Source organism: Cervus canadensis, chromosome 1 (genome assembly GCF_019320065.1).
Source record: "Cervus canadensis isolate Bull #8, Minnesota chromosome 1, ASM1932006v1, whole genome shotgun sequence".
NCBI lineage: Eukaryota > Metazoa > Chordata > Mammalia > Artiodactyla > Cervidae > Cervus > Cervus canadensis.
Genome location: NC_057386.1, coordinates 27068297 through 27084087, shown reverse-complemented (window position 1 = coordinate 27084087; position 15791 = coordinate 27068297). Strand labels below are relative to the sequence as shown.

General features: G+C 47.3%; 2 protein-coding genes and 1 long non-coding RNA gene across 4 annotated transcripts in view; 1 reads left to right on the top strand and 2 right to left on the bottom strand.

The window, feature by feature from the left end:
- SPECC1 (sperm antigen with calponin homology and coiled-coil domains 1) overlaps positions 1 to 11735 on the bottom strand; it is a 210789-nt gene extending 199054 nt beyond the window's left edge. The window contains exons 1-2 of the mRNA XM_043473066.1: positions 11528 to 11735; positions 10081 to 10210 (exon numbers count right to left, since the gene is read on the bottom strand). Coding sequence (XP_043329001.1) covers positions 10081 to 10210; positions 11528 to 11575 — 178 coding nt within the window. The 5' untranslated portion in view covers positions 11576 to 11735. The remainder of the gene's footprint in view (positions 1 to 10080; positions 10211 to 11527) is intronic.
- LOC122444625 lies at positions 163 to 4373 on the bottom strand. Its single transcript, XR_006270330.1, has 2 exons — positions 4236 to 4373; positions 163 to 3429 (listed from the first exon to the last, which is right to left on the bottom strand). It is a non-coding gene; the product is annotated as an uncharacterized LOC122444625 (long non-coding RNA).
- Positions 11736 to 11840: 105 nt separating the features above from the next.
- Positions 11841 to 15791, top strand: part of AKAP10 (A-kinase anchoring protein 10) — a 43061-nt gene continuing 39110 nt past the window's right edge. Inside the window, exon 1 of one of the 2 annotated variants that reach the window (XM_043473106.1) lies at positions 11841 to 12075. In XM_043473106.1, coding sequence (XP_043329041.1) covers positions 11988 to 12075 — 88 coding nt within the window. In that variant the 5' untranslated portion in view covers positions 11841 to 11987. The remainder of the gene's footprint in view (positions 12076 to 15791) is intronic. The other variant, XM_043473113.1, reaches the window with a different exon arrangement.

The following is a 15791-nucleotide window of genomic DNA, read 5'->3' as shown; positions in this document are numbered from 1 at the left end:
ATTATGGAAAATATGTTTAAAAGATGTCCTTTTCTTTCGCCATTTCATTATGCCTTCTGCCCTGCTGTTTTATTTTCAAATAAATAGTTAAAAGTCAACACTTTACATAGCAAATATCAACTACTGCCCATGTTTATAAAATTGTTCAGATTTAAAACTTTGTTAATATTCATAAATTTAGTGTAATTTTCTTCAAAAAATCAAATTTAAATGTAACTTATACAGTGACTAGGCACATTTACATTCAACTTATTTTCAGCACTTTTCTTCATTTGATAAATACAAGAGCTCAAGTACTGTCTTTTTCTTCTGGATACTTTTTTACTTGAAATCAGTTAACACAGTAGCTTTTTCAGGTTTTTTTAAACATAGTCAAAGAGAAGTAAAGCAAATCATACTCAAAGAAGTAGGAGGAAGAAAGCTAGGCGATTGAGATTAAGCAGTGAGTCAGACAAACTGGATGTTTTGGGGGGGGGGTCAGTGATTTATTTATCTTATTGGAGTAATTGAAAAACCAAGGTAGAGAGGAGTTTTTGGTAAGGAAATATGATGGTCGCAGATGCCAAGTCAAGATGTGAGGATGGATGGGGTGGAGGCAGGACCACTGAGTACCCTTATATCAATTGCACAGCCAGGGGGAGGAGTGGAGTGAACTAGAGACCAAGGTTGTTCACTTGGATGTTCATTTGGATGTTCAAACCACCTGCACACCTTGCATGGCACTGTGCACCGCTGTGTATGACATCTCCAGTGAATAACAAAGTAGAGAGCCATCAGGAAGAGGAGAAGGGTGAGTGGTAAAGACAAACAGTTGAAAGCTTGGATAAGAGTGCAGGGGAGGCACAGGATGGCTCTCTGGAGAAGAATAGTCAGGTGTCCTCAGAGATTCTCAGGCCGGGCAGTGTTTCCATCCAGGCAGAGGTGGAGATGTGGAGCCGCCCAGAGCACATGAGGATAAAGAGGGATTTGTAGGTCGTGGGATACTCATCACTCTCAGACATACTTTACATTTTGTGTTTTTCAAAAACTTGTCTGCATCCCTCCAGCTGCAGTGCATGCTCCCTGCAGGCAGGCACTTTGTTGTCGTTTTTGTCCACACCCAGTGCTGACGACACCGCTTTTCACGTCAGGTATGCAGGACTTGCAGAATGGATGGATGGTTGCATGAGTTAATCTCCCCAAGGCAAGAAGGCTGATTCAACACTGAAAGGTCTATGAGTGTCCTTCGCTGTAGAGACACTTGAGAGAAGGATTTTGTGCCCAGAAGTTCTTTGACAAAATACAGGACCAGTTTCAGTTTTCAAAAACTCCTAGTAAACTGGGAACACAAGGGAAATTCTTAAGCCAGATAGAGAATGTAGCTACCTGAGCCCCTCATTAAATGTTCACTCCATGGTGAAACATTCAAAGTATTCCCAGGAAAAGTCAAGTCGAGAGTGTCTGCAGTCTTCAACGCTACTCCAAGTTAAGAAGAAATGAGTGGTAGTAAAAACACTTGAGATGGGGCAGAAGCTGGCAAAGGCCCTGAGACACTCTGCTGGGTGAGACTGGGGTGCCGGGCATGTTAAGAGGGGACACAGGCCCTGCTTCCCTGAGAAGCTGTGTCAGAGCATCCTTCCTGTCTTCCCCCTTTGGCAGCAGGTCTATCAAAGGACCATCTGCCAGAAGTCTGGAACACGTGATGCAAAGTGAGGCAACAGTCTGGATTTTGACTGCTCTCTCATGACTCTGTAATCTATTCTCATATTGTCCCAGTAAATTCTTTTTCTACTTAAGACAGCCAGAGGTGACCTCTGTTGCTTACCAGCAAGGACCTTGGCTGGCACAAGGGAGTCTCCTAGATAGGCAGTGCCTAACATACCCTCACTCATTTGTTTAACTAGCTCTGCTCCAGGGACTGAGAATACAAATGTCAAAAGCATAGTAAGGATGCTTCTTGTTAACTGGGGGAAAATCTGTACTTTGGATTTCCACATCTGTACTATCAAGTCACCTAATCAATCCAGTAGTCGGGGGACTTCTCTGGTGGCCCAGTGGCTAAGACTCCACACTCCCAACGCAGGGGGCTCAGGGAACTAGATTTACTTTACTGGTCAGGGAACTAGATTCCCCATGCTGCAACTAAGAGCCGGTACAGTCAGATAAAAATTTTTTTTTAATCCAGCAGTCAGAACTTGGGTCCAACAATCACAACAGTAGGCACCTCAGTATATTTAGCTTTTGCTGAGATGAACCACGGAAAGAGCTGAAACAAGCTCAGGATTTGGGTTCAATCCTTGGTGTGGAAAAAAAATGATATAATTCAAAAACCAGGAGAAGGAAATGGGAACTTGCTCCAGTATTCTTGCCTGGGAAATTCCATGCACAGGGGCCTGGCAGGCTGCAGCCCACGGAGATGCAACTGGTCAGACACGGCAGAGCTAAGGAGCACTAAGTCCATTTGAGGGTTTTGCTGCCACCTAGAGGATTGATCTGGTAGTGAAGTAGGAGATCGCAAAGTGGGACTGAGCCTCTAATACACACACACAAAAGTGCTCTGAAACTCAGGGCCCCAAAGTTGTGGCTGCTTTTAAAGGAACAAAGCAGAAATATTTGGAATCTTTAATATGAACTTATAGATGTTTTATGCAGGAATTCATAACACTTTGGGTCACGGGCTCATGTTAAGATGTGATGAAATAATAAACAATCTTGGATAAATGCACAAACCAATCCTATATAATTCCAGGGATCCTGGGACACCACCTGCCCCCTACCAAGACCATTGCCAGGTTCAGTGTCCAGTTAAGAATCTCTGTGTTACGTGGGAATTGACTACAACCTCAGAATTTTTTCACATGGAGGCACATTCCTGCATGTCACATTGTATGTTTGTATGTTGTTGTTGTTTGGTCACTAAGTCGTGTCTGCCTCTTTGTTACCCCCTGGACTGTAATCTGCCAGGTGGATTACATGGGATTCTCCAGGCAAGGATACTGGAGTGGGTAGCCATTCCCTTCTCCAGGGGAGCTTCCTGACCCAGAGATTGAACCTGTGTGTCCCACACTGCAGGCAGATTACCGTCTGAGCCACCGGGGAAGCCTCAGTCCCCAGCAGACTTTGTGTATTTATATCACATGGTGCTGGGAGCGTGTGGATTTGTGCTCCCTTCTCAGGACAGTCTTATGAAACCTGCCCAGGATTTCCTCCTCAGCTTCCTCAAGTCCTGCAGCTCTGCGGGTGCCAGCTTCCTGCCTCACACCCCATGGCCACAGTCTTCTCTCAGAGCCTCTGTGCTCCCAAGAGCAGCCATGCCCCTCTCTCCCTGTCCCTGCAGACTCTTCTCTGGATGATCACAGCCCTGGGCAGCACATGGAGCAGGTGGCTGACTCCCTCTGGATTTGTGTGATGGACGAGCTGCTGGCACCTGCAGAGAACAGGGTGACATTCCTGGAACCGGAGCAATAGGGGGACAGGGATGGTGGTCAAGCAGGCAGCCAATGTTTAGAAGAATTAAGCCCCCCAGACCTCCCTGACCTTCCTCCAAAACAGGGACCCCTGTATTGATGGTTCCTTCTTGGGGGCCACAGTCTCTGCCCCCAGTTGCCCTGACTCTCCATAAATGTCAGGATGAGCTCCCTGTCATGCCCCCGGGCCTAGACCGTCAACATAAACAGAGAACAAAACAATCGAATCATTGCAATAGTAACAGCAGCAGCAGCAGCTACTACCAGTTGAGTGACTACTATGGGCCCAACTCTGCTCTAGGTACTTCTGATGTCCGCTCAGTCACTCAGTCTGTGCAACCCCATGGACTGTAGCAGGTTCCTCTGTCCATGGGATTTCCCAGACAAGAATACTTATGTGAGTCGCCATTTCCTCCTCCAGGGGATCTTCCCAACCCAGGGATCGAACCTGCATCTCTTGCATCACCTGGATTGGCAGGGGGATTCTTTACTCTATGCCACCTGGGAAGCCCAGATACTTCTAATATATTCTTTTAAATGCACAACCACCCATGAGGTTGGTTATATTTCCATTTTACAGATGCCACTCATCAAGGGTAAATAATTGACCCAAGGACAAATATAGGGCTGGGGTAGATGTCCAGATCATTTCCCAGACTTACATTCTTTCTGGTATGACGTAACAGACAAAAGAGACCCTCAGGAAACATTTAGGAACTGGTGGAGTCAGTCTTCCTTCATAATCTGATGGTTGTCACTATAAAACCAATAGTTAAGAGGTGGACTCACCTTGCTTGGCAGCTGCTGGTGGCCCCTTGTTGTTGCTTAGTTGCTCTGTCGTGTCCGGCTCTTTGTGACCCCATGGACTGAAGCACGCCAGGCTTCCCTGTCCTTCCCCATCTCCCGGAGCTTGCCCAAACTCATGTTCGTTGAGTCGGTGATACCATCTAACCATCTTGTCCTCTGTCATCCGCTTCTCCTCCTGCCTTCAATCTTTCCCAGCATCATTTCCCAAACAGGGCCTTCCCTTTTCAAGAACCTGGCCTCACCACTGCTCTTCTCCCCTTGCATCAGGAGCAGGACAGTTCTGGTCCTCGAACGTCCCAGCTCCCACGTGGCACAGTTAGCCAGCTGGGTTCCAAAAGCCTGCACACAGCAGGTTTGTACAAGACTGGGCTGCTAGCTGTTTTCTCTTCTGGGCTGTGCAGTTGACTTGTCTGACACAGCGAGGGCAAGTCTCAGCTTCTCTGCACATTCATCCGTTATAAAAAATATTCTTATAGGGACTTCCCTGGCTGCCCAGTAGTTAGGACTTCACATTTCTACTGCAAGGGGCTCAGGTTCTATCCCTCGTTAGGGAACTAAGATCCCACATGCCATGCAGTGAGGCCAAAAAGAAAGAAAAAATTCTTACAAACATCTGTGCCCAAAAGCAGGTGCAGGCTTGAGGAGTCTTCGGATGCAAAGCCCATCCTTCAGCACCTTGGTCTGTGGAATCCCAGATCAGGCAGGTTTCATCCTCCACTGTGGCTCTGCCTGACTTGGAAATGAAAGCTGTCCGAGGGTGGCTTGCATATCTGCTACAGACCCAGGGTTTATGCTTGCTTTCTGACTCTCTCAAGTCAGGGCAAAGAGAATGGGGAACTGAAAAACCATTCAGTCACTTTCCATTCTCAAAAAGACACCCACGCAAAATTTGGTTATTGTTTTCGAGTCAAGTGAATCATCAGATTTGACAAACGAAAACTTTACACAGCATGGTAAGAAGAAAGGGGGCATTAGAGGCAGCGAAACTGTGTTCCACTCCTTCGTTCTGCATTTACAGCTGAAAGATTTTAGGCAATTCATTTACCCTCTCTGAAGACTCATTCACTCATTTGCAAAATGAGGCAAATAATAACACCTCAATAATAATCTCAAGCTGCTGTGAGAATTAAATGCAACATTACTTTATTGGAATAAAAAGTCCCTTGGACAATATCTGGCATTCAGTACACACTCAGCACATGTTGCAGTCTCATCTCCATCCTTCCATCTAGATCCTGATTCTCTTGAGGATGGATCCTCACAGCAGCAGAATATGAGAGAGACGCCACTCAAATTCATTTTAAATGACTAAGTTTGATGGTACACAGGAAATTAAAGGAGGGGGACAAGATGGGGACAATTAAAGGTTTGGGCTCACTAGTCTCCTTTTGGTGGGAGAAAGTGAAAGCGAAAGTTGCTCAGTCATGTCCAACTCTTTGGGACCCCATGGATATCCATGGAATTCTCCAGGCCAGAATACTGGAGTGAGTAATCGTTCCCTTCTGCAAGGGATCTTCCCAATCCAGGGATCAAACCCAGGTCTACCCACATTGCAGGCAGCTTCTTTCCAGCTGAGCCTCCAGGGAAGCCCAAGAATAATGGAGTGGGTAGCCTATCCCTTAGCCAGGGGAATCTTCCTGACCCAGGAATTGAACTGAGTTCTCCTACATTGAGGGCAGATTCTTTACCAGCTGAGCTACAAGGGAAGCCCTTTGGTGGGAGGGAGACAAAAAATTTGGAATTAAAATGTCCAGTCTACATTCTAGTCCTTAGAATCATTCAGACTGGTTGAATTAGAGCCTACCTAAGACTTTTTCTTTTTTAAAAATTTGTTTTATTTTAAAATTTTTTTTGGCTTCACTGGGTCTTCATTCTGTGCTCGGGCTTTCTCTGCTTGAGGTCCGCAGGCTTCCCACTGCGGCGGCTTCTCTTGCTGCAGAGCAAAGGCTCTAGGGCTCACAGGCCTCAGTAGTTGCGGCACTCGGGCTTAGCTGCCCAGCAGCATGTGCAGTCCTTGCAGATCAGGGATCAAACCCCTGTCCCCAGCATTGCAAGATGGATTCTTAACCACTGAACCACCAGGGAAGTCCCTGAGATTTTTTTCATCTGCAAAATAAGAGCTCCTGTGGGAATAAAATTTTTTAAAAGTATGTCTGGTAGGAGCTCAAAGATGAGAACTGAAATGATCACCTTAAATTAGCTTGATAAAGAAACAGGCAGTCAAATCTCCAGGCCCTACAGATCCCCGGAATCTGTGCATCTGTGAGACCCTACAGACCCATTCCCTTGGCTGCATTCCTGGTCACTCTGAACTGGCTGGTCTGGCATGGGGAGTGGAGAGGTGCATGTGGTGTTTGCCCAGTTTCCTCTGATCCCTGACTTGGGCCATTCTGGACCTTTCTCATCTCCACTGGCTCCCATGTCAGTTCCACATGGGTTCTGGACAGCTTTATGCAGGGGTAACTGACAGCACCTCACCTCCTGGCCCAACTGTGCTCTCGCCCCTGCTCTGGGCTCCCGTATTGACCATGCCCTGGGGTCTGTCCACACAGCCCTGAAGTGCAGGAGACTCAATGCCCTGTGGAGTGAACCCCTGACCTATGAGGACTGGGAGCAGCAGGTGCAGTTCATACACTTCTCAGGGTGCAGCCCCACAGACCCAGCAGGCCCTCTTGATCATAGGCAGCCCACTCAGGAACAGTGTCCCCCACTGGCTCTGCCCCCTTTCCCACCTGACTCACCCACCCCTCACTCCTCCCCTAGGAAGGGGCCCTTTATGCAGCCCTGCCAGGAGTCCTCTGCCAGAAGCTTCACTTTCTGTGGTTGAAATGTGGGAGTTAGATTATTCACTAAAATAACAGCAATAAAAACACTATTATAAACAATGAGGTCCTACTGTATAGCACAGGGGACTATATTGGACATGCTGAGATAAGCCATCATGGAAAAGATACTTTTAAAATGTGGTTAGGTCATCTGAGAGCCCCCATGACTGGGATCAGTGCCCAGATAAAGGACATCCCAGGGATTTCCCTGGTGGTCCAGTGGCTAAGACTCCACAAAGCAGGGGGCCTGGGTTCAATCACTGGTCACGGAACTAGATCCCACATGCTGCAACCAAGAATTTGCATGCCACAACTAAAGAACTAAGAGTTCTTATGCTGCAACTAAAGACACTGTACACAGCAACAAATATCCCAAGTGCCACAAGACTTGATGCAGCCAAACAAATAAATTACTTAAATAATAAAATATTTTTAAAAAATAAGTAAAGGAAACCCTAGAGAGCTCTCTTGTGCCTTCTGCCTTGTGAGGACACAGAGGAGAAAACAGCCATTTATGAACCAGGAATCTGGCCCTCAGCAGACACCAAATCTGCAAGGAAAAAAATCAAAGTTCACTGGAGCAAACAAAAAGTTCAGAGGAAGACAGTTTCTCATTGGCTGAGCTCGTTGCCTTCCTGCTGGGGTAGTTGGGTAGTTACATTTCCTGTTTGGGAGTACTTCTCTCCACCTCCCAGTTAAGAACTGATGTCTTCCTGTTGGGGTAGTTAATTGTGAGGGGCAGGGTGGGAGAGCTCGCTCTGCAGGCCTTCCTAACTCCAAGTTTAGTTGAGGTTTCCTTTTATTATTAATTTTCAGTTATCACACTAAAAATAATAATAAAAATCAAAAAGTAACAAGTAAAATTAATAATACCTGCATTTACTTAGCCCAATATATCTAAAATATTATCTTTTCAACATGGAATCAATATAAAATGTTAATGAGCTATTTTACATTATTTTTTCATTCCAAGTTTGGGGATCTGATGTATAATTTACACTTACAGCACATCACATCTTAATTCAACTACTCACATTTCAAGTGCTGTAAAGCTGCACATAGCTAGTGGCTACCATGTTGGACAGTACAGGTCCAAAGAACCCTTCATTGTCTGGATGTTCTGCAGAACATCCCACTGGGGCACTGTTGATGACATCATGCTATCTACACCCAGTAAGCAAGAAATCGCAGGTATTCTAGATGCCATGGTAAGACACATACACGCCAGAAGGTGAGATCTAAGCCCTACAAAGATTCAGGAGCCTGCCACACTGGTGAAAATTTTAAACCTGTTAGACATTTGTATTGAAAATAATTTAACTTGCCCAAAGGAAAGTCTGACCTTAACCCTGGGCTGCTGGGAAGTCATCTCTTGCCCTTGGCATATCGCGTCTGATAGGAGTGTTCTGTTTTGTTTGGCCTTTGGCCAGCCATATAATAACAAATGATTTGAGGTAGGGACTTTGGGTCATGTGATATCAGTGTGATCTCTTGAGGATCTGGAGACTGAGATCAACCACAAGGGCGATAACCATGCTTATGTGATGGAACCCCCCCCAGAAAAGCTTTCAACACCAAGGCTTGGGTAAGCTCCCCTCATTGGCAGTCCTCCACGAATATCATTATAATTCAAAGCTGGGAAGTCATGCTGTCCGACTCCCTGGGGAGAGGATAAACCGGAGCTCTGTGTTTGGTACCTCCCTGGATTCTGCCCTTGGCATTTCTTCCCTTGTTGATCCTAGTATGCATCCTTTAGCAGTAATAAGCTACAGCCATGAGTATGTAACAGCTCTCAGTGAGTTTTGCAAGTCCTTCTAGCAAGTTATCAAACCAAAGGGTGCTTGATATAGACAGTTACATGCGTTTGAATATTTGTTGTAGAACACAGTTCACTCAATTTGTAAAGAGTATTTGTTTCTTGATTTCGCTGGGTCTTCCCTGCTCTGAGCAGGTTTAGTTGCACTGCAGCAAGTGGGATCTTAGTTCCCCGACCAGGGATTGGACCCACATCCCCTGCATTGGAAGGCGAATTCTTAACCACTGGACCACCAGGGAAGTCCTCTGTAAATAGTATTTGTCATAGAAGATTGGTTTTATGCACTGACTTTGTGATAATTAACTTGCTGATTTTACCTCACTGGCTTGTTGTATAATTAATACAACTGGCATAAAAAGCCTGTGAGGGTTCTCTTAAAATTAGGAACATAATGAAAGAAATTGCTCCTGGTAAAACTCAATTTTGTTTCACAAATATTAAATTTGTTTTACGTGTAAATTAAAGTGGCTCTAACAAATTAACTTAGAAATGCAAAGTATCAATTTGTCACAACTGGGCATTTGGGCCAGTGGAATTTTCTTGTTTATTTCTATATTCTTGTTTTAACTCTGTTCCTTTGTGGATCATCACATTCCAGAAGATTAAATGATAATACCCTTAAAGCTTCCTTAAGCGTATAAACACTTTAAGGGGTGATGATTCAGAAGGCATCTGCTCTGCTAAATAGCATTCATCCCCTTATGCTTGCCCAATAAATAGACATCTTAACTAGAACATGGGATAAATGGGAATTAGCAGCAGATTAGGGGTGTGGGGGAGACAGGAGGAAGTGCTACAAGCAAATAGTTTTGGAGTCAGAGGGACAGTGACTGAAATCCTACCCCTACCCCTTACTAGCCTTGTGATCCTGGGTGGGTTTCATTGAGCCTCTGACTTATCCTCTGTAAATTGGGGGTAATGATGGTAGCCACCTCACAGGGTCTTTGGTAGGGGAGAAGGAGAAGGATTGGTGAGACTGTGATTATACATCACTTAGACCCTTGAAAGCACATGATAAGCACTTTATAAATAACGACGGGTATTATTAACTGACTGGGATGCTTTCCGTAGAAGGCAATGGCACCCCACTCCAGTACTCTTGCCTGGAAAATCCCATGGACGGAGGAGCCTGGTAGGCTGCAGTCCGTGGGGCCGCACAGAGTCAGACACGACTGAAGTGACTTACCAGCAGCAGGAATGCTTTCTGGTCCCGGGAATAAAAGCGGCAGAATTTCTGTTGGGGCGGGGTGGGATGGGGCCTCCAGAGCAGATATCACACTGGAAGGCGCGGTAGGACTCAGCTCTTTACGTTGATTCTATGCGTAGTTGGAGAAAAGAGGAAGGAGATTTAGAGGGACCGGAGCGCTACCCCCACATCCCTCGTGCTCCCCTCGCAGAGATACTGGGGGCATGCCTTGCAATCCTCGATTTGGACTCCCGAGAGAGGGCGCCGCACTTTCCTGCTTGGAGCACAGCCGCCTCGCACTCAGACTCCTGATGGAAGTCCCTCGCAGCTTCCACCGACCAAGCAGGGAACCTAGAGACCCACCCCCGCCCCACTGGCCCTGGACGTCAGCCCAACTCCCCTTCCCGGCAAAGGGGGCAGGACCCCGGGTTTCACCCACCGCAGACCTTAGAGAGTGGTTCCCCTGCGCCAGGCTGGGGTCAGCGCCCTTCTGATCAGTGGGGGAGCCGCTCGGACTCCTTGAAGACTCCGCAGTCAGACAGAGGTCCATTCCTAGCACCTGCTCAGGTCAGGGAGGACATACTCGGACTCCCGGAGCCGCGGCAGCCTCTTGCTCCCGCCCGGACACTGTCCTTACCCAGGAAGAGGTTTGACCTTGGCTCTGGAGCCAACTCTCTAGGTCTGAGATCCCACACACTTCGCCTCTGGTTAGGCCGTGACCTTGGGCAGGTTATCTATCTGCGCCTGGTTCTCCCACCGAGACTCCCCAACGGTCGTCATGCGTCCGGAGGGTTTTGGCACCTGCGCACAGTGATCTTTCCATACACATCCGCTATCGCTACCGCACATGCCCCTGTGGTTTGGTCGCTCAGTCGTGTCCAACTTTGCGACCTTTCGGACTGTAGCCCGCCTGGCTCCTCTGTCCATGGGATTCTCCAGGCAAGAATACTGGAGTGGGTTGCCTTGCCCTCCTCCAGGGGATTTTCCCCACCCAGGGACCAAACCCAGACAAATCTATTAACCTGCTCTGATTATATTGTGACTAGACCCTGGGTTCTGGTTATAGTCTCAACACCCACACCCTGAATAACCTTGGACCAGTTGCCTCTTCTCTCTGGATCTCCGTTGCTCTGTCCATCACTTGATGGACTTCACTGACTGAAAAACCCATTTATTGATTTGCTACTCTCTTTAAGGCTCCTCCACCGCACACGAGCGAGGCTACAGGGATTCTCAGTCCTGTGGGAGAGGACCCACGGGTGGGAGGTTCGCTCTGCTTCTAGGGTCGAGGGAGGTCAGAGGTTCCTAGGAAAATGGCATTTGAAGAAGGCTGGAAGGATGACCCCTGGAGTCCGCCCGGTAAATACTGGCGAGGTTTTTATGTTGCTGTCCTTTCAGAGCTGAGCGTTCTCAGCGATCGCGTCTTGTAATAAGCCCAACAACGCACCTCCTCCACGGCCGAAGTCGCGGGGACAGTGGTGCCTAGAGTCCGCATCCCGGGACCCAGTCCGCCACGCCAGGGTCCGATCCCTGAGAGCGCGGGGTGCGGGTCACACTCGGTCGGCTCTCCAGGGGCCACCCTCGCACCGCCCAGGAACAGGAGAGCCGCGGGGTCCAGGGCCGGGTGCAGGTAGCGCGCGAGTCCCTTGGGCGGCGCGGGCGCCGGCTCCGCCGCGGGAGGAGGCTAGGAGGCGAGGAGGCGTGGCGGGGGGCGGGGCCGGCGCGCGGCCTCCCGTGAAGCCCCGCGCGGCGAAGGACCGGAACTCCGGGCGGGCGGCTTGGTAACATGGCGGCAGGAGCTACCCGCGCGTCTCGAGGAGGCGGCGGGGCCCACACCCGGAAGACGAGTCTCCTTTCGGGCTAGCGCGGCGGCTGCTGCGGACCCGGAAGTCCGGGCCGGTTGCTGAATGAGGGGAGCCGGGCCCTCCCCGCGGCAGTCCCCCCGCGCCCTCCGCCCCGACCCGGGCCCCGCCATGTCCTTCTTCCGGCGGAAAGGTAGCGAGGGGCGCGGGGCCGGGCTTGGGGCGGCGGGCGGCGGGCCCTCGGACAGCGAGGCCTCGGCTTCCGCGCGGTCGGACGGCCTGCGTGCCCGGCCAGCGGGCTTGTGGGAGGGAGCTGGGCCTCCGCGCGGGCCACCGCCGGCCGCTCCTGAAGTGTGTGCCGGGACCCGCTTGGGGCATGCCTTCTGCAGAGACACAGCTCTTTCGCGGGGAGTGGGGTGGGGGTGGTGCGTTTATAGCAGAAAATGGAAATTTCTTCAGTATTACGGAAGTCTCCGACTTTGCAGAATATCGAGGGGTTTGTGTCTAAAAGCAACACGTGAAAAAATTGTTTTCTTCAACGAGTGCTCTTTTCCAGTTTCCCCTTTATGGGGGAGGGGGATTCTGCTGTTCCTAAAATGACATTACTTAACTTACGGTTAGAAGTTCCCTAATGAAGAAGAGTCCTTCTTTTTGATGACTTTGCAAGTTTACTTGCTACGGGAATCCTAACTTTATAGACAAACTGCTTATATTGATATTTCTAGTTTTCAGTAGTAGTAGCTGCCCAGTTTTTTGAGTAGAGGCAACTTTCTTTTGAGTCTGGGTAAGGTTTTTGGCATTTCGTTACGGGTACGTATCCAGGGTGGACGAGTGTGGATCTTTTGGGATGATAGTGATTCTTGTATCGATTCTTGTTGCTTCAGGGAAAATTTCCCAGACAAATGCAGGTTTGGGGAAAGCACTGAACTAAATCAGACTTGGGTTTATGTGACAGCTCTGCTACTAACTCTGTCATCTGGGACAGAAAAATGTTGACCCACTTTCCTCTCAGCTGAGAATTCGATGATTCCTAAAGACCCCATTCAACTCTATAAAGAATTCCTTTTAAGTACACAGGGAGTTTTAGTAACTGATGTCATGTGATCAGTGAATGAAACCATGATGAATGAATGAAAATCTCTCTGAATGAATGAAAATGGTAAAATGGTACAAGGAAGCTGTGTTGGTAAGGTACTTTGGTATGGTTGATAGCTCTCTAATTTGTTTGACAGTGTTGAAATGGTTGGTGTTTTTTTTTTTTAGGGTAAGGAGTGTTCTGTGTATAATGGTATAATGAGGCAAATTGCTTTGCTCATAGCCTGTTGTCTATCTAGCAAATACTTTTGAATGTCTGCTCTTTGCCAGGCACTGTGCTAGGCCCTCAGTATTGAGCACTGCACAAGACAAAATCCGTATTTCCAAGGAGCTTGTTGTCAGCTGGAGTAGACAATAAACCTCTCTCTCTCTCTGTTTACAAATTGAGTAAAGAGTTATGAAAGAGAGAGCTTGAGAGAAGAGACATATTTCGATTTGATGTTAGTCAAAGTCCTCAGCAGACAACCTTGAAACTTATGGCTGAAGAACAGCAAGAGGTAATGTATAGAGGCCAGGGAAGAGCATTCCAGGCACAGGGAATAGTGTTCAAAGGCTGGGTGGTAAGAGTTTGGTGTCCTTCAAGAGAGAAAAGAAGCCCACTGTGACTGCGGTTCTGAGAGGTACACAAGGATCAGATGATTCAGAGCTTTGTAGGTCACCACAAGGTGTTATTCCAAGTGCAGAGACAATATTTTAAAATTTTAAAGAGGAATGATTTGATCTCATTTTGCTTTGAAAAGATCATTCTAGATGTTTTTTGGAGACTGAATGTAGCAAGAATAGAAACTGGAGATGGTCCTATTTAGAGCTCCCATCCAGTTTCTAAATACCATTTTTAAATACCACCTATCTGCCGATGACTCCCAGATTTACGTCTCCAGCTTGGATTCTCTTCCCTGAATCTAGACTCCATATCCAACTGTTGGTCCACTTTTTACCTCTACACATAGATGTCTGGGCTTCCCAGGTGGCTCAGCAGTAAAGAATCCACCTGCAGTGCAGGAGATATGGCTTCAATCCCTGGGTCAGGACGATCCCCTGGAGGAGGAAATGGCAACCTACGCCAGTATTCTTGCCTGGGGAATCTCATGGACAGGGGAGCCTGGTGGGCTACAGTCCTTGGGGTTGCAAAGAGTCAGACATGACCAAGCGACCAAACAACAACAACAACAAAATAGATGTCTAAGAGGTCAACTAATAAACAACTTACTGTATCTAAAATTTCACTTTAGATTTAGCCTTCCTTCATCTGTTTTTCAGTATCTTGATAAATTGCATTTCTGGTCTTTTAATTGCTCAGACTAAAACTTTAGTACTTTCTTCAACCTCTTTCTCTCCTACTCTATGTCTGATCCATCAGCAAATCTGTTAGGTTCACCCCAGAATATAGCTCAAATCCAGTCACTTCTCACCATCCCTGACCGTGAACACGCTGGCATCTCTATTTAGTTTGGGTGGTTAATGAAGTCCTCTGAGGGGATGTCATTCTGATCTCAGCTTAAGTGTCAAGATGAAGCCGGTTTTATGAAGATCAAGGAAACAGTGTTATTTTGCGTTAGGCTTCAATTTGGTTTCCCTTCCTCCATTTTTGATTCCCCTGGTGTGTTTTCAAACTGCATTATACCACACCTCTGTTCAGATGCCCTCAGTGGTTTCCTGTATATGGCCCTACATAATCTATGTCCTGTTTCTCCTCTGTTTTCATCTGTTCCCTTTCTCCAGCACTCTTGTATGTTGGCCACCTTGTTGCCAAATAGATTCCCACCTCAGGGCCTTTGCACTTGTTCCCTCTGACTGGAAACCTCTTCTTACAGATGCAAGCCTATTTTCTTCCCCCTTCTCCTCCAGGGTTTTGATTAATTGACATCTTAGTGAAGGGTTCCCTGATCAGCCTGCTGAAGATTGCAGCCCCCAGCCCCTGCACTCCTTACTGTGGCCCTGCTTTTTTATTTTTTTCCTGCAGTGTTTATCACCATCTGCTGACTCATGTGTTTTGTTAGGAAGGAAGCTTATGTTTGTTCATGGCCGTATCTTCAAGTCCTGATCAGTGCTTGGGATATAGTTAGGAATTTAGTAAATATCTATTTAGTAAATTTACTAAAAATAGTAAAAATGAAAATAAGAAAAATTCCAGAAGGTAGTAAGTGCTGTGCAGGGAATTTAAACAATGATATAGGAGCAGCTTAGCAGATGGCAGTTTGTATTTGGATAGAGAGGGAAGGCTTGTCTAGGAAGATGGTATTTAAACTGAGGTCTCAATGAGGAAAGAGCCAGCCTTGAAAAGGTGAAAGGAACTGTATTCTTGCTGGAGGGAACTGGTAGTACAAATGTCCTGAGGTAGGAATGAGCTGGCTTTGTTCAAGGACGGAGAGAAGGCTGCAGTTTACTGGGAGTAGAGGGCAATGGGGTTGTCTTGGAGTTAGAGAAAGCATGGCTTGAGTAAGTGACTGGAGTGAAGGAAAACTGGGAAAGCTGTGGAAAACTGAGTTTGGGGTAGGAAGAATCCACAGTTCTCCTTCGGTGGATGTGAGTCCATGTGGATCTGCCAAGGAGGCAGTTGGATGTACTAGTCTGTAGTTAAGGAAAGAGCTCAGAACTTGAGTTCTCTATCTGAATTTAAAAGTATTTTGCATAAATAATGATTAAAGACATAGGACTGGGTGACATCATCAAGGGAAGACATACAATATATGAATTAGTTACGTTGAAAGGCTAGGCTTCCATGACAGAGAGACACAGAGTACAATGGCTCAAACAAGATAGGCCTTTATTTCTCTCTTGTGTAACAGTTCAGGTCCCTGGTCATCAGGTGGC